Source organism: Boleophthalmus pectinirostris, unplaced genomic scaffold (assembly GCF_026225935.1).
Source record: "Boleophthalmus pectinirostris isolate CB_2022bp ecotype Guang Dong unplaced genomic scaffold, ASM2622593v1 HiC_scaffold_14, whole genome shotgun sequence".
Classification (NCBI taxonomy): Eukaryota; Metazoa; Chordata; class Actinopteri; order Gobiiformes; family Gobiidae; genus Boleophthalmus; species Boleophthalmus pectinirostris.
In genome coordinates, this window is record NW_026571047.1 from 31,301,107 (window position 1) to 31,319,642 (window position 18,536).

The following is an 18,536-nucleotide window of genomic DNA, read 5'->3' on the forward strand; positions in this document are numbered from 1 at the left end:
CTTCGGCTTCTTCCCCGCAGACATCCACCGGCCATCCTCCGCGAAATTACCACTTTTGGTTTCGATTTGCAGGGAAAAACCGGCGAGGAGGCAGAAGAGGCAGAGGAGAGAGAAGGTCCGGGCCAGCGCCATGTTTGGACGCGGACTTAGCGAGACTTTTGCGGAATTTTTTCTGGAGAGATTTGCGGAGGGAGATAGCGGCGGTGGTCGTGGTCCTACGTGGATGTTGCAGCGTCTCCGGAGTGAATGAAAAAGAGGAGGATGCAGAGGGAGGAGGGAGGAGGGAGGGAGGATGGAGAGAGAGAGAGAGAGAAGGAGGAGGAGGAGGAGAGGTGGATATAGAGATAACAGCGGTGAATGGAGCTGATGAATGGGAGGAGAAAGCTTTTGGAGAAAAAAAAAATGGTGTACGAGCCTTTCTACGATTAATCAATACGTTGTCTGGGTTACAAGGGACTAAACCAGGTCTAAATCAGGTCTAAAGCAGGACTAAACCAGGTCTAAACCAGGTCTAAACCAGGATTGAACAAGAATGAAACCAGGATGAAAAGGATCAATAAACTGATAAATCAGGTCAACAAAACCTTTGCAAATAAAGTAAAATCCAAGACTAAACCCAAGACTAAACCAGGTCTAAACTTAGTCTGAATTAGTACTAACCCGGGACTAAACCAGGACCTTAAACAAGAACTAAACCAGGTCTAAACTGGGTCTGTAACCAAGGTCTACAAGGTTATCGAGAGAAGATTAAGCAAGACTAAACCAACTTTGAATTAGACCTGGTTTAGTCCCGGTTTAGTTCAAGTCTGGTCTAAACAAGGACTAAACCGGGACTAAACCAGGACTAAACTAGGACTAAACTAGGAAGTCTAAACTGGGTCTAAACAAGGTCTATAATCAGGTTTACAAGAAAAGGATAAACAAGACTAAACCATGGGCTAAACCAGGTCTACACTTGGTCTAAATTAGGACTAAACTAAGACTAAACCAGGACCAAAAACGAGAACTAAACCAGGTCTAAACTAGGTCTCTAACCAAGGTCTATCAGGTTAATGAGAAAAGACTAAACAAGACTAAACCAAGTTTGAATTAAAGGTCTAAACTTGGACTAAACCAAGACAAAACCAGGTCTAAATGAGGACTAAACCAGGACCAAAAATGAGAACTAAACCAGGTCTAAACTGGGTCTCTAACCAAGGTCTGTCAGGTTAATGAGAAAAGGCTAAGCAAGACTAAACCAAGATTGAATTAAATCAAGTCTAAACCAGTACTAAACCAGGGCTAAACCTGGTCTAAACTAGGACTAAACCAGAACTAAAAACGAGATCTAAACCACGTCTAAATTAGATCTCTAACCAGGGTCTATCAGGTTAACGAGAAAAGACTAAACAAGACTAAACCAAGTTTAAATTAAACCTGGTTTAAACTTGGACTAAACCAAGACATAACCAGGTCTAAGTCTGTGGTGAAAAAGGACTAAACGACGACTAAACTGGGACAAACCAGGACTAAACTAGAACTAAACTAGGACTAAACCTGGGACTAAACCAGAGCTAAACCAAGACTAAACCAAGATAAAACAAGGACTAAACTAGAATTAATCCAGGACAAGGAATAAACCATGACTGAACAAAGATTAAACCAAGACTAAAACAGACCAGGACTAAACCAGGACTAGACCAGGTCTAAACCAGGACTAAACCAGGACTAAACTGAACCAAGACTAAACAAGGTAGTCTATGTGCTACATCTGTATCTATAATTACAGATCTACAACCGAACTAAAGCAGCATGAAACCAGGATTAAACCAGGACTAAACTATTAGATCTGTGGCGAGGTAACCTACTACTACTACTACTACTACTACTACTACTACTACTATTACTACTACTACAGGTAATAATTTGTGATGAGAAGAAATAACAAAGGCATAAAAGTAAGTATTAATTTCTGATAATATATATTTGCAGGAGAGAAAGAGGAAATTTACTTGGTGTCGTTAAATATTTTTACAGGTTCAGTTTGGATTTACAACACAGTAAATACAACTCTGCTGCCATCTGGTGGACAAACGAGGCAAGACGAGTTCAGCCTTAATCTTGTATTTACACTCACTGGTTCTACATTTGGAACTAAACCAGGATTAGAACAGATGTAAACAAACTAAGGATTACTCAAACCTTTAATTATATTTAAATAAAAGACTAAAGTTGTGAGTTTCATGAAAAGTTGATTTGTCCGGCTGTGGAGTAGTATCCTGTACAGTCTGAAGAAAATCTCTGGGACAAAAGCACTGAGTTCAGCTCCAGATCTCCAAAATGGTAAGATCCAAAAGTCTGAAACGAAAACAAAAAACAAAATACACATGATTAAAGCTTCAGTATGTAACATTCTGTCTGGTTTGTCGCTGCTCGTCTTCACAGTACGGGACAATAGAGAACGAAACTGACCAAGTATCTCCATGGAAACAAGCAAAATTACAGGTCAGGTCTGTGGAGAGGCGACCTCACTTGAGTACATAATAAAGTAAAACAATTGGCCTAAAAAATATGACCTTTTAATTACTTTTATTATTATTATCTGTGTATTATTTATTATGTATTGTGTATTATTTATTTGTATTTACATTTAATGTTTTTGTTCATGTTATAATTTACAACATTACAGATTTTGAATTTTTTACAGGTCTATTTTAATTTTATTTATTTTTTTGGAAATTGAAAATTACAGGTCAAGTCTGTGAAGAGGAAGATGACATTTTTTTTCAAGGGTGAAGCATGGCAAAAAATGACAAAATAAATGCGAGATACATACGTTTAAAGCCATATTGTGGGACATTCAAAGCAAAGCAATAGCGTCTCCACGGAGACAAGAAAGTGGCAGACTCACATTCAGAATGTGTGTAGTGAAAATTTGCATAATCCAAAAAGTAAAAAAACCAAAAAAAACAAAACAAACAAAAACATTACAATTAATCACATTCGTACAGAAAAGCAACTAGTCTGGAAAATCTAGCCATTGATTTATTTATATTTATATTTATATTTTAGTTTTTTTTTTTTACATTTATATTTTTGTTTTATTTATATTTTTATTTGTATTATTTATTTTATTTATTAAGTTGTTGTTGTTGTCATGGTTGCATTTTGTATTATTTATTTTTATTTAATGTTTTTGTTCACATTACAATTTACAATATCACAGATTTAGAATTTTGTACAGATCTATTTTATCTATTATTGTATCATCAAATTAAAACGATACGATATATTGATATTTTGATATTTTTGAACACCTCTAGTGAATAGTTTGACTGTGTTCAGGACCAGGATGTGTGTGGGTGACAGTGTGAAAGGAAATGGAAATACAGATGTGGGAGTTGCTTTTTTTTAGACACAACTATTTGCATTTTGATTTTATTTCTCACTAGACGTCGACAAAATTTAAAAAAAAATTATAGATTTTTGACTTTTGTTCAGTATTTGCATTATAATTTCATTTGAAGAGACGGTTTTAGAAAGAAATCTCCAGAAATGTTGAACCTGATCAATATTTGTTTGGGATTGTTTTGAATATAAATAAAAATTAAGGTACTTTTTTTTTTACATTGTGTGTCAAAAAAGCTCCAAATGTTTACAACTTTTAACAATACGACTAACTTACAATTTTATGCAGATTGATTTTGCGCTGCAGCTGCTGTAATCAAGGCCATTCACTGACAATTGTGCTCAACAGTCCTTTTATTTTATTCACTACTTTATTTTATTTCTTTTTTTTTTTTTTATAAATTGCAGGTGTTGGAAGAAAAGCGACAACAAAACTATAATTTTCATCAAGACAAAATCAGTTTGAGAAAAGTGTTCGGAAAATCAGGCTCCAATCTCAATCGTGTATGAACTGTAATTACCACATATAGGGATAAAATGGGACATACGTTAGTTTAAAAGGTGCACTGCGTAACTTTTCGGTTCACACGTGCTCGTTTCTATGGATCTATGTCGCTGCTCTGTCTGGAATGTTCCACAGTGTGACTTTAAACAGCTCAACTTTACATTTATTCGATTACAAGTGGTTTTACAGCTCAAAAATACCAAGAAAAACAACATTTTGACTGTGAGTGGCATCGCCTCTCCACAGATCTGACCTGTAACTTGGTCTACATGAAGATAGAAAGCTTTAAAGCCATACTGTGGGACATTCCGGACAAAGTAAGGTCCTGTGTTTGACTCTTGTGAGCTTTAAGTCGTGTTATAATGTTGTTTCCTCGTGTTTTTTGTTTCATTCACACATGTTTAATGCACAAATCCTGCTTTTTTTAGTTCTTCTCTCAAACCGAAAACACTCTGTTCCACCTTGTGATGTCATGTGGTGATACAGGAAGAGCTCCACTGTGTTTTTAAACTCCACGCACCTTCACTAGAATCATTTTGTTCGACTCATTTCAGGCCTGGAACTGCCAATTTTCTCCACTGAACTAAAGTTAAAAGTAGCTGTTAACTTGAAAACTCCCACTTGGAAAAGCATTTTGAGCTTTTTTTTGTTATGACATGAATTACAATCATTGAATGAACTCCCACTCCCCAGCACGAACACAAATCATGCAAAAATTCATCACCTCACACATCTAAGAAACAATTATTATTATTAAGAAACTTTGTGGAAGTAGACTGACCAGAGCATTTACAACTTGGAGATGTAGACAGACTAATAATAAAGAGTTACTCAAACGTGTGTGAATGAAACAAAACACAACTCCAGGTCTGTTTTTGAGGAGGAAACAACATTATAACACGACTTAAAGCCCACAAGAGTCAGAGTTTTCCATTTTGCATCATATAGAGCTTTAAAACTACTTGGACGATTTAAACTTTAAAGTAAACAACTACTATTTCTTCGCCCATGTGTATTTTATAATAAGTTTAATGCCGTACTGTGGAACATTCAAGGCAAAGCACAAACAAGCAGGAAGACTCACAAATTTTCACTGAAAATTTGTATAATCTAATAAGTAAAAATGATAAAATGCACTACTTTGTATTTTATATGGCAAACTGGAAGATTTGTGTTTTTGCATAATGTAAAAAAAAAAGAAATACCGACCTTTAATATATTTCTGGCATCAAAAGCTTCTCTCGCGTTCACGGGTTTTCCTCCTGAAGAGCCTGAACCTTCAGCTGAAAAAGAAAAAAAACACAAAAAAAACATGTATTTCAATATTAAAGGGTGCAGGTGATTTTTTATTTTATTTTTTCCATCAAAAGATAATTTCACATTCCAGCCGAGATTCGTTAAAATGTCTGAGATAAACGTGAAAGGTGAAAAGTAATAATAACAATAATCAGGAAGTGTGTGTTTAGCATGCTAGTTGTTGTTGTTATCATCCAATAATCAGGAAGTTTGTGTTAGCGTGCTAGTTGTATTATTGTCCCATAATCAGGAGGTGTGTGGTCAGCGTGCTAGTTGTTGTTACTGGCCAATAATCAGGAAGTGTGTTATCTTGCTAGTTGTTCTTATTGTCCCGTAATCAGGAAGTGTGTGGTTAGCGTGCTAGTTGTTCTTAAAAATAATCAGGAAGTGTGTGTTAGCCTGCTAGTTGTTGTTATTGTCCAATAATCAGGAAGTGTGCAGTTAGCAAGCTAGTTGTTGTTACTGGCCAATAATCAGGAAGTGTGTAGTTAGCGTGCTAGTTGTTCTTACTGTCCAATAATCAGGAAGTGTGTTATCCTGCTAGCTGTTCTTATTGTCCCGTAATCAGGACGTGTGTGGTTAGCGTGCTAGTTGTTGTTACTGTCCAATAATCAGGAAGTGTGCAGTTAGCAAGCTAGTTGTTGTTACTGGCCAATAATCAGGAAGTGTGTAGTTAGCGTGCTAGTTGTTCTTACTGTCCAATAATCAGGAAGTGTGTGTTAGCTTGCTAGTTGTTGTTGCTGTCCAATAATCAGGAAGTGTGTGTTAGCCTGCTAGTTGTGCTATTGTCCAAAAATCAGGAAGCGTGTGTTAGCCTGCTAGTTGCTGTTATTGTCCCATAATCAGGAAGTGTGTGGTTAGCATGATAGTTGCTGTTACAGTTCCTGATTATGGGACAATATGTTAGCATGCTAGTTGCTGTTACTGTCCCATAATCAGGAGGTGTGTGTTAGCCTGCTGGTTGTGTTATTGTCCAATAATCAGGAAGCGTGTGTTAGCCTGCTACTTGCTGTTATTGTCCCATAATCAGGAACTGTATGTTAGCATTCTAGTTGCTGTTATTGTCCAATAATCAGGAAGTGTGTGTTAGCGTGCTAGTTGCTGTTATTGTCCAATAATCAGGAAGTGTGTGGTTAGTGTGCTAGTTGTTGTTACTTAAAAAGAACTGGCTCCGTTTTTCACCTTTAAGGGCCTGTTTACATGAAAAAAACAACAATATACATATTTTATCGGAAGTGCCTTTCGTTTAGACGGTGACGGCGTTTTTGGGGCTTAAAAACGCAAAAATCTGAAACCACCCTCCAGAGTGTAAAAATTGAATACTCCCCGCAGTAGCATTTCTGTTTACACGGACCAAGACGCAAAACTCTGGTCAGATCTGCTCACGTCGCGTACACGTTTACGTCACATACAAACAGTACACACAAACCTGGCATGCAAACCCAATCGAATTCCACACACTTTCTGCGTCACCGTGTGCACGCAGATTTTCCTCCCGAAAACACTCGTCTAAACGCGGAATAAAAAGTGAAGACGCGACGCCACTTAGCCGCCGTCACATAAACGTAGACTTAAAATGATCCACATGATTCTAGCGAAGGTGTGTGGAGTTTAAAAACACACTGGAGCACTTCCTGCGTTACATCACAAGGTGGAGCGGGGTGTTTTCTGTTTGAGAGAAGAAGTAAATAAGCGTAAATGTGCAGGGTTTGTGTGTTAAACATGCGCGAGTGAAACAAAAACACAGCTCCAGGTCTGTTTGTGACGAGGAAACCGCATTATAACAGAGACGAGCTGAATCTGGGCCTTTAAATCCTCTGGACGCGGTTGATAACAGTGATTGTGTTTTGGCTCTGGAGTCAGCAGTGTCCTGTTCTCTCCTGTTTATTTAAACCACAGACAAAATGAATGGAGCCTTTTGTGACGGAGAGAAAACATGAGAGAGAGAGAGAGAAAGAGAGAGGGAGGAGAGAGGAGAGAGGGGAGAGGAGGTCAACTGAACAGAGAGGAGAGGGGGAGGGAGGAGAGGAGAGGAAGAGAGAGCGAGAAGAGTGCGAGGGAGAGAGCAGAAAGAGAAGAAGAGAGAAGAGGAGAGGTGGCGGGAGTGAGGAGAGAGAGGAGTGAGAGAGAAGAAGAGAGGGAGAGGAGGAGAGAGCGAGAGAGAGAAGAGAGGGGAGAGAGGAGAGAGAGAAGAGGAGAGAAAGAGAGAGGAGAAGGGAGAGAAGAAGAGAGAAAGAGGAGGGGAAGAGAAGAAGAGAGGAGAGGTGAGAAAGAGGAGGGGGAGAAGAAGAGAGGAGGAGAGAGAGAGGAGAGAGAAAAAGAGAGGAGGAGGAGAGGCGGGAGGAGAGAGAGAGAGAGAGGGAGAGAGGAGAGAGGAGAGAAGAGGAGAGAAGAGGCGAGAGAGAGAGAGAGAGAGAGAGAGAGGAGAGAGAGGGGAGAGAGAGGAGAGAGAGAGAGAGGAGAGAGAGAGAGAGGAGAGAAGAGAGAGAGAGAGAGAAGAGAGAGAGAGAGAGAGGAGGAGAGAGAGAGAGAGAGAGAGAGAGAGAGAGGAGAGAGAGAGAGAGAGAGAGGAGAGAGAGAGAGAGGAGAGAGAGAGAGAGAGAGAGAGAGAGAGAGAGAGAGGAGAGAGAGAGAGAGGAGAGGAGGAGAGGAGAGAGAGGAGGGAGAGAGAGAGGAGGAGGAGGAGAGGGAAGAGAGAGGAAAGAGAAAGGAGAGAGGAGAGAAGAAGAGCGGGAGAGAGAGAGAGGAGAGAAAGAAAGAAAGAAAGAAAGAGAGGAGAGGGGAGAGAAGAGCAGAGGAGGAAAGCGACAGAGAGCGGAGAGGAGATAGAGAAAAGGGGAGGGGAGAGAAGAGAAAGACAGAGGAGAGGAGAAGAGAGAGAGAAATAGAGGGGAGGAGGAGAGGTGGAGGGAGGGAGGAGAGAGAGAGGAGGGGGAGAGAAGAAGAGAGGAGGAGAGAGGGGAGGAGGAGAGAGAGGAGAGAAGATGATTGGAGTAGAGAGAGAGGGGAGAGAAGAGAAAGAGAGAGAGGAAAGGAGAACAGAGAGAGAGAGAGAGAGAGAGAGAGGAGAGGGCGAGGGAAGAGAGAGTAAGGGCAGCGGGAGAGAGAAGAGGAGAGAGGGGAGAGAAGAGGAAGAGAAAGAGAGAAGTGGGGGAGGAAGGAGAGAGAGGAGAGGGGAGAGAAGAGAACGAGAGAGGAAAGGAGAAGAGAGAGAGAAAGAGAGGAGAAGGGAGGCGGTAGAGAGGGGAGAAGAGGAGAGAAAGAGAAGAGGGGAGAGAAGAAGAGAGAGAGGAGGAGGAGAGAGAGAGAGAGGAGAGGAGAGAGAGAAAGAGAACAGAGAGAGAGAGAGAGAGAGAGAAGAGAGAGAAGGAGAGAGAGAGAGGATGAGAAAGAGAGGAGAGGGGAGAGAGAAGAGAGAGAGAGAGAGAGAGAGGAGAGAGAGAGAGGATGAGAAAGAGAGGAGAGGGGAGAGAGAGAACGAGAGAGAGAGAGAGAGAGAGGAGAGAGAGGAGAGACAGAGGAGAGAAGGCGAGCAAGAGAGGGAGGAGAGGGGGTGGGAGGAGAGAAAGAGGAGAGGTGTGGAAGGGGGGGAAGAGTGGTGAGGGGAAGAGAAGAGAAGAGAAAGAGAGAGAGTGAGAGAAGGTGACGAGAGGGGGAGAGAGTGAGAAAGGGAGAGAACAGAACAGGGGAGGAAGGAGAGGAGAGAGGGAGACAGGGAGCTGGAAAGCTAGAGAAAGAGGAGGAGAATAAGAGAGAGAGAGATGTTATGCAGAGAGAGAGAGGGAGAGGAGGGAGAGAAGGGAACATCGAGCGATTTTACGTCAGTGTTTTTGGACAGAAAGAGAAGGAGAGAGAAAGAGAGAACGAGAAAGTGGCGTGATGAGAGGGGAGAAAAGTGTGAGTCATATGAGAGAGAGAGAGAGAGGGAGGGAGGGTAAAGACAAAAAAATGGTAGAGAGAGAGAGAGAGAGAGAGACGGGGGGAAAGGAGGAGGAGGAGAGACAGAGAGCGAGTCAGTTGTTTTTAATTGTCAACAGGGAACATAGAGAGGTTTTGCGTCAGTGTTTTTCGGACCAGTCTGAACCAGAACAAAACAACAGAGAGAAACAGGAACAGAGAGAGAAAGAGAGAGAGAGAGAGAGAGACGGGGGATAGAAAGAGGGAGTGTAAAGAGAGGGAGAGAGAAAGAGGAGAGAGAGAGAGAGAAAAAAACCATTGTGAAACAGTAAAGTCATTGGGGGTCAGTGTATTTTTACAGTTGTGGATTTTGGTCACGTCGAAAAAAAAAAAAAACAGTGTGACGTAGAAAAGGTCCAGAAATCAATAATTATTTACTCTTTAACAAATAGTTCAGCTGCTAAAAATCTAGAATAAAGAGTAAAAACAAAAATAAAAAAATGTTAGTCTGGAATGTTCTGCAGTATAACATTAAAAAGATCATTCTATTACAGGTGGTTTTATTGCTCAAAAATACCAAGAAAAACAGGGATTCTGGGTCGCCTCTCCACAGATTTGACCTGTAACTTGGTCCGGTTTGGTCTCAGTGAAGATACAAAGGTTTAATGCCATACTGTGGAACATTTCAGACGACGACGTAACGGAGCTTCCTGGTTCACGGACAATAAACATGTATAATTAGATGCAGAAAGCGCGCAACGGACTTGTTTTGGTTACCTCAAGAGCCGGGGCAGACACATTCGGTTTGGTCTAGTTTAGTCCCGGTTAGTCCCAGTATTCCATCAAAGTACCTTAACAAATCCGGGCTTATCCTTAAATCCTGAGCTTAATCTAGTTCCATCTTTATCTTAAGCCTCGAGTCGTTCCATGACGTAAACTTAATCTGGGTCTGACCAAAGCTAAACTCAGGCCTGTTTCAGCTGTGCTTTGTGCGTGCGCTCGCGGTGACTCCGAGAAGGTCAACGGAGCAATGACATCACGGAAAATGAGCCAAAAATGTGCTGGTTTTTTTTTCACAATCTGACTAAATGAGAGAGGAGCCACGGCGCGCACCCACAAAGTTTGATTTGGGCCACAGAACTTTTCTGGTCGCTCCCCCTCCTCTCCTGTTCACTCGGCGGGTAAACAGGAGGCTGGCTGCAGAGTCTGGTTAATGTTCCCGGGGAATGAAGTTGCCTGACCCCTTCTCTATGTGCGGCAGTACGTGCGGATCTTAAGTTCCTCTGCAACGGACCTCCTGGCAAAAAACGATAAAATCCGCGACAACACGTTTGCAGTTTGACAGGGAGTGAGAGACGAGGGAATGAAGAGAAAGAGACAGACGTGATGAAGGAGCAAACAGACAGAACCAACAGTCATCCTCAGAGTCCAAACCAGCGTCTGTCTGTGTGTAAAAGCTGCACTGCCCCTCACAACAACCACATGTGCAACATCATTTGAACGAAATAATGGTCATAGACTTTTATGTGGTTTGTGCCTTTTTGATGAGTGCAGCGTCCACACACGTGTTTGTCCCGTGCGTAGGAGCATATGGACTGTAAAAATCTCAAATGACACGCGACTATAAATGTCACTTTTTAAACTGTATCACACAGAGACAGGTGTTCTGACACAGGTGTGTGAGTGCTGAAACTTTTGACTAAACTGTTTCTTTAGGCCAGGAGTCTCCAACCTTTTTCCTCAGGTGAGCTACTTTCACACAACGAAAATTCCAGGGAGCTACTAATTTTAGTGGTCACAGGAAATTAAGTATACATAAGAGCCATGACAAGACTTAGATGTGGTACAGTTAGATTAAATATAAAACATAAACCAATTTATGAATGATAGATTTACAATAATAATAGGCATTTAATTAATCAAATTTGAGTTATTCAGAACAATACGTGTAATTCAGAAATCCCTTGGAGAGCTACTTGGAAGGGGGTGGAGAGCTACTTGTAGCTCGAGCTACAGGTTGGACGTTGGATGTTCTTGGAGACAGAGCTAAAATACACTTGACAGTTCGTCTGATCCTGACCAGATTTGTTTCCGGGTGCTTGTTACAACTCAGGTCACCTCTGGTTTGTCACTTTGGTGGAACAGAACTGAGACTTAGATAAGCCTGGACTGGCCAAATAAGACAGGCTTTCGCTTTGGCTCGCTTCATGCACTACTCCCCTCATCTCATACCTGTGGAGTCTTTCCTGAACAGTGTGTTCATGACAGTCCCGTGGAGTTTGACTCTGTCCCATTCTCGAACCATCAGCCCCAAAGAGACAAAGTGCTCCACCAGACGATCGGCCAACACCTGCAGCCTAAAACACACAACACAGATCTTAATATACAAATACAACACACAACACAACACAGATCACAATATATATATACAAATACAACACACAACACAACCACAGACTATATACATACTTAATGTTAAAGCCACAGCTGTTTCCTCTACTATGTTTGTTTGCCTACTATGTTTAATTTATTTAAGTTATTTACCATAAATTCATATTTTATTCTTCCTTAAAACCAATTATAAAAATATTCTTCTTAAACTGATCTAAATGTTAAAATTAAGTATTTTCACATTCCTAAATTAAGTTATTTCAGTCAATTTAGGTCCTTTGTTTATAAAGTAAGAGGGCGGGAAATCTGCAAATAAACGAAGTGAAATGCACTATGGACTACGTGAGTTTTTGTATATTCATTTTGTGTGACACCCTAAAGATGGTTGTTTACATGTCTTGCAGCTAATGTTAAATTACAAGGGATAACAATTACAGACAGACCGATATATAGGTTGGATCGGCCGATATATTGTTTGCTATAATTTGGTGTTTTGGTTCTCAGAAAGCAGAATGAGCCTCACATGATTCTCTCATTTGTGTTGAAATCCAGTCGGCTTAAACCTAAAAAGACTCTAATCTGAATGTTCCCTCAATAAGCCTTGGCAAATAATATAATCTCACTTGTCAGATCCGTCCTTCACGTTGACTTTGGCGTACAGCACGTCCACCATGGCTGGGTCATCGTTCATGTACTCCACCCCTCTGACCTCCAGCTCCAAAGGTCTGCCTCCTGTGATCTCTCTGAACACAATGGCAAGATTAGACTTAAGATTTAACTTTTCCTTTGTTTTAAATTTACCCCTGCCCTTTAAATCATAGCGTGTACTTCTTGTGAACAGTTTGAAAACACATTCAGTGGTGCATTTTGGTGTTTTTCAGATTCTACAAAGAGAGTATGAGTCTTTTTTCCTGTTACATAACACAAACACACCCGAACATGGGAGTTTTTGTACCTGATGACGTCTTGACACAGCTGTAGTTGCTCACAGGCTTTCCTCACCTCCGCCTCGTTTAACAGAGCCAGAGTCCCCAGGGTGAGGTGCAGTTTGGACGGGTTCTGGAAGATACTGGCCTCCACCCCATGGTCCTGAAGTCAACACAAATATATTATAAACACACTAAATTACATAAATGTGGGCAATTATTTTTTCCATTTTCGAAACAGAAAATATTGTGAAGGGCCGAGCCAAAACGCTTAACTGGATTCTGCATAATATAAATTTTATTTCTTTATAAAAAGTAGTGAATATTATTGTTTTGACAAGCTGGTACCGTATTTTCCGGGCTGGATTTTAAGGCGCACTGTCAATGAATGGTCTATTTTTTTACTTTTTTCACAAATAAACCGCACCGGACTTTAAAGGAAACACAACAGTGTGATGGGTGAGTGGTTTTGTTTGTTTGTGTCATTCACGGTGACTCTGGGCTTTGTTCAGTTGTGGCGTGTAGGGAGGTGCTGTCTGGGACCAACGGATTGTCGGCGTGTTCGCAGTGATTCAGTTGTTCAGTCGTGTCTAGAAGTGGCACATTGCGCTCGCTTTTTCGGTTCGTTCCTCTGTTTCCGTTCCTCGTCGGCGTGGAGTGATGAGTGTGTCTGTGGGTGTTTTTCGCTGCGCGGTCGCTGTCTGCTCCGTGTGTGTTTGCGTGTTCTGCGGGTGGTGCGGCTTTGTAGTTTACTGAAGTCGTGCTGGGACACCCGAGTGGATTCGTGTTGAAGCTTGCGGGGCGCATGGTCGTTTTTTGATGGGGTTAGAGGCTTAAGAGTGCGTCTAATAGCCCGGAAAATACGGTAAGAGTTTATGTTATGACTAAGCAATGAAAAAGTGAAGTTGCCTTACAAAAAATGTCATCTCTAAAATAAAAGCAATGCAGCTTTAGTCCATGCATGAGGTAAAATTATAAAATAGGTTTATTTTGTAATTCCAAATGAGCTTAAACAGGCTGGTCGGAGTCAACCAAAGGTCCGTATGTGCCCTGGGAGCTGGACAATGCCCAGGTCTGCTTTATAGTAACTAGAAAATCTTAAATTATAGTTTCCAATAATCATAAATTTCCCTAATGACAAAAATAGTGAAAAAAAAAAAAAAAAAAGATCACATGAATTCAGAATCTGGGAACTACACCGGAAGTTGTCATCGCATGTTTCCCAAACGTCTTCCTGGTTTCTGATGTAAACGTGAATAAAGCCTATTGTATGGGAGATGCATTGTACAAAGCTCTACCACTGAACTGTTACCTGTGAGCATTTCTCCAAAACCTCGTCCTTAAACTTGAGGAAGCCGTCCTGGATCTTGGCGTCGTTCAGAGGGAGGGACAGGAAGTGAGTGAACGGCTGTTTCTTCCTGAAGCTGTCGATGAGAAGCTCCACTCGAGTCAGGGCCGACGAAACAGAAGCTCTGTGGGCTCCGGTGATCACTGAAACAGAAGGAAAACGCAGAAATTAGAACTGTTGCCATAGCGATTAGAAATTCGAAACAAAATATTATAGCTTTTGAATGTGGGCAGACGAGACAGAAGATTTATGAGCTCCGGTGATCACTGAAACTGAAGAAATACACACAAAAAAAGTAATATCCATGCGTCCAATAAAAAAAAAAAATCTATAAATAATAATATCCATGGGTCCAGATTGATGAGAATTTAGAACTGTTGCCATAGCGATTAGAAATTCCAAACAAAATATTGTAACTTTTGAACGTGGGCAGACGAGACAGAAGATTTATGAGCTCCGGTGATCACTGAAACAGAAGAAATACACACAAAATATCCAGAAAAAATCCTAGAATCATGAAAAATTAGGACTGTTGCCATAGCGATTAGAAATTCAAAACAAAATATTATTTCTTTTAGATGTGGGCAGACAAGACAGAAGATTTATGAGTTCCTGTGATCACTGAAACAGAAGGAATATACACAAAAATAGTAATAGCTATGTGTCCAATAAAAAAATTTTAAAAAAGAATAATATCCATGGGTCCAGAATGATGAGAATTTAGAACCGTTGCCATAGCGATTAACAATTCAAAACAAAATATTATAACTTTTTAATGTGGTTCAGATGAGACAGAAGATTTATGGGCTCCAGTGATCGCTGAAACAGAAGGAATACACACAAAAAAGTAACAGTAATGTGTTCAATAAAAATTTAAAAATAAAAAAAAAAAATCTGAATAATGAGAAATTCGAACCGTTGCCATAGCGATTAGAAATTCGAGACAAAATATTATAACTTTTGAACGTGGGCAGACGAGACAGAAGATTTATGAGCTCCTGTGATCACTGAAACAGAAGGAATACACACTAAATATTATCCATGGCGCTAGAATAATGAAAAATGAGGACCGTTGCCATGGCGATTAACAATTCAAAACAAAATATTATGTCTTTTCAATATGGGCCGACGAGACAGAAGATTTATGAGCTTCGGTGATCGCTGAAACAGAAAGAATACACACTAAATATTCAGAAAAAAAATCCTAGAATGATGAAAAATGAGGACCGTTGCCATAGAGATTAACAATTTAAAACAAAATATTAGATTTTCTGAATGGGTAAAAAAGTCGTACCAAAGAATAGAAAATTTCACGTTTGTTAAAGGTGCACTTTGTAACTTTTTTGGCAGTGGGTCTGCAAACTCCTGGTCTCCATGGAGATCGCTTTGTCAGAAATATTCCACTGTAAAATTAAACATAATTCCGATCTTGCGTGTATTCATTTTAGGTGTTGTTATTGCTAAAAAAAAAAAATAAAAAAAAAAAATTGTAAACTATACATCCTTACTGTGAGCTGGGTCGCCTCTCCATAGATCTGATCTGTACCTTTGACTGCATCCCCTGAGATAATTTTAATGTCATACTGTGGAACATTCCAGGGAAAAACATAAGCAACAGGGGACCCTTCTCCAGAAAAGTTACGTAGTGTACCTTTAAACGTTATACTTTTTGAATATGATTTTAAATTAGTAGTAAATATTAAGTCTTTTATTCCTTTTCTTCTCATTATTCTTCTTATTCTTGCTGGGGTAAGAGCTCCTCGTGGATCTACTTACCCAAGCTGCAAAACACACAAGATTAACAGTTCTATTTGTGGTTGCTTTTTGGCCACATTTTGACAGCTTTTTTGTGAACGTTCACTTACTCCACTTCTAAAAATAAAACAGCAACTATGTAAATAATGACTGTTGTACTTCCTCTGACAGATTGTGCATGCATTTTGTCACATACAAGTAAACTATAAAACAGTGCAATGTTCAAAATAACTAAATAACCTTTTAACAGACTTTAAAATCAGCTGGGGAGTGCTTTGTGGATGTGAAGTTGTATAAAATAAAACTTTGTAAGCTAATAGTCCATCCTAAACAGACAGGAAAGTCATCTATATTTTCTATTAAAATAGTGTTGTAGTACTCGAGACCAGTCTTGGTCTTGAGACTGGCCTTGAGATTGCTTTTTTGCGGTCTTGGTCTTGTCTCGGACTCAACCATGCTTGGTTTTGTCTCGGTTTCGAGGTCTGACACAAGTGATAAAATTGAGATAGATTTATAAAAACATTGATATAAATGTGCCAAAATAATTGTAAAATACAAATAAATGTCGAAAATTACAAAGATGGTCTCGACTTGGTCTCGATGGGCCGTGGTCTTGGTCTTCTCTCGATCTCGGGACCCCGTGGTCTTGGTCTAGATTAGTGCGGTCTTGACTACAACACTATATTAAAGCATATATTCTAATTAGATTTCATACAGTTAGACTAACTATGATAAAGTGGAGAAGTACTAAAGACACACACTAGGCATCAAACTGTCACTTGGTATGCCCATTGGTCTCCCATTGCTACGCAAGTTTCAGATGACATCACAACTTTCTCTGTCTAATCGTATTTAATACAGAGCAGCAAGATGTTGTTGTTGTTGTAACAGAGTGAATTCTCAGGTTTAGTGACTAATAGAAATGATCAGGTTCATCATTTGTGAGTTAAACTTTTGGATATTTCATGGCAAAGTGCAATGTTACTAATAAGAAAAACTGACCCTTGCTCCCCATTTGAGACATCATCACATCTAGAATTTTAAAACTACCTATACAAGTCCTAACCAGGCCCAGCCCTGCTCAGCTTCAGAGATCTGATGAGATCAGGCTTTGACAAGCCTGTGTGGCCACGGGAGAAGAGAAGTGTACAATCTTGTGTTCAAATTCTCACCTATTTGTCCCTCCACTCCTTGTTTGGGGATGCTGATGTTAGTTTTCGTATCATACTCCAGTCGTCTGCGAGTTTCTCCCTTTTTTCCAATGATATATCTGAAGAAAAGAAACACAACTTGTTAAAAATACTCCAAATTTAGTCGCGATATTGGACATTTTTGAGAATGGCTTTTAAGAACTGCAAATAATTTTGGGGATATATGAATATACTTCAGTAAGATTTTCTTTCTTTCTGTATTCAAACTAAAAAGTACATTTTTTTATTTACTAGTGAAAAATAAAACTAGGACTAAATCATGGGAAAATGTAGGCTCAGATCACTTTAATTAATAAAATCAGCTTTATTTGCATATTCTTTAAAAAAAAAAAAAAAAAAAAACAGTGCATTTTTGTCAGATAGACAATGTTGGTGTTAATGCAATTGAGTCTGTTGCCATATCAATTCTTGAGTCAGCCAGTACTGCAGTTTTTAATTTTTTGTGACATAAACTTCCTTAACTTTCTTAGTACTCACTTGTAGAGGACACTGGGCACGTCTATGGCACAGCGGAAACCTTTCTCTGTTTGTTCGATGGAGTGAGTGTCACAGCTCTCGTCTTCAGCCAGGTCTTCAGACTCTGTGCATTTAAACAGGCAAAAAACAGAACATTTAATTTAGGTTTTCTTTATACTTTTGGTGAGAGTGGCATAGAATTAATCGGTAAACACATACTGTATCTTTATTTCTTTTTGGCGAGTCTATATACACAATTTAACATCAAGATCCACTTAATGCAAGCATATATTAGTTAGACAAATGGATTTTTATTAAGAAATGTCATCATCCAATAGAAACAAAATATAATTATAACATTTAAAGCTTAAGTAAACAGTGTACCATCACGATACAACAACAAACACACATTAATAGTCAAGTAGTAGTCATTTAGTAAGTAAGTTTTAAACAACAGAAAAATAATACACTGAGAAAAATAATATACTTAAGAATTTCAAACCATAATTTCAAAATAAAAAACTGGGACACTCTCGGTTTGTGGTGGTTGGTAATAATAAAACTGTGAGGAAACGTAAGGAAAATTGTTATGCACTGAGTGAGTCAGTATAGTCACATTTTCTTTTCTTTTTTTTTTTTTGGTCGTTTTAAAGCAGCTTTTCTGTATTTTACTTAAACAGATGACAATTTATGCCTCTTTTTACTCTTGGCAGGGATCAGATTGGTCAAAAATAAGAACACCTGAGACATTTCTTGTATAAAACTGGGACAAATCAATGGTTTTGGGTAAACCTGCTGGGACAGGGGACACAGGGCTCAAAACTGGGACTATCCTGGGTCATCCTAAACTAGAATAGTGATTTTAAATGAATGAGTCAACTATAATATAAATATCACTTTACCCTATTTATTTCTGTTAACAGCCACAATAAAGAAAGCAAAGCCACCAAAGCTACCACCAGACTCATCATATACAATAGTTGGACTCACCTGGTGGTCCCACGTAGGAAAACTCCTCTTCCTCCTCATACTGTTCTTCTTTAATCACATTTCTGCGATATTGTCTGCCATTTATGATTACAAGTTGTGGACGTAAAACCTCCATTATAACAACAAAGTAGCTCAATACAGGTAGACAGGAATGGAATAATAAATTTTAAACAGCAGACAGCTAATATTTAATACCAAAAAATGCTTAGATTAATTAGTTTTTGATTTAGAAAGTTACTTAGCAGCTGCAGCATGGCTTGGTCCTGTAAATGTTGACGTTTATCTCCTGTGAATGTTGCTTTACGATAATTTACAAATCTCCAAATAATCTGGATGACGCGTTTATGTGATTTTACCGTATTCCGTATTACTTG

The 18,536-nt window shown here is 39.5% G+C and overlaps 1 protein-coding gene across 1 annotated transcript; it reads right to left on the reverse strand.

The window, feature by feature from the left end:
• Nucleotides 1-1,944: 1,944 nt before the first annotated feature.
• On the reverse strand, nucleotides 1,945-18,474 carry ascc1 (activating signal cointegrator 1 complex subunit 1). The gene is made up of 9 exons (XM_020923268.2): nucleotides 18,163-18,474; nucleotides 17,194-17,296; nucleotides 16,678-16,775; nucleotides 13,715-13,893; nucleotides 12,432-12,565; nucleotides 12,100-12,219; nucleotides 11,318-11,442; nucleotides 5,102-5,175; nucleotides 1,945-2,337 (listed from the first exon to the last, which is right to left on the reverse strand). The coding sequence occupies exons 1-9, from the start codon at nucleotides 18,275-18,277 to the stop codon at nucleotides 2,221-2,223; spliced, it is 1,065 nt and encodes a 354-aa protein (XP_020778927.1). The 5' UTR covers nucleotides 18,278-18,474; the 3' UTR covers nucleotides 1,945-2,220.
• Between the last annotated feature and the right edge of the window lie 62 nt (nucleotides 18,475-18,536).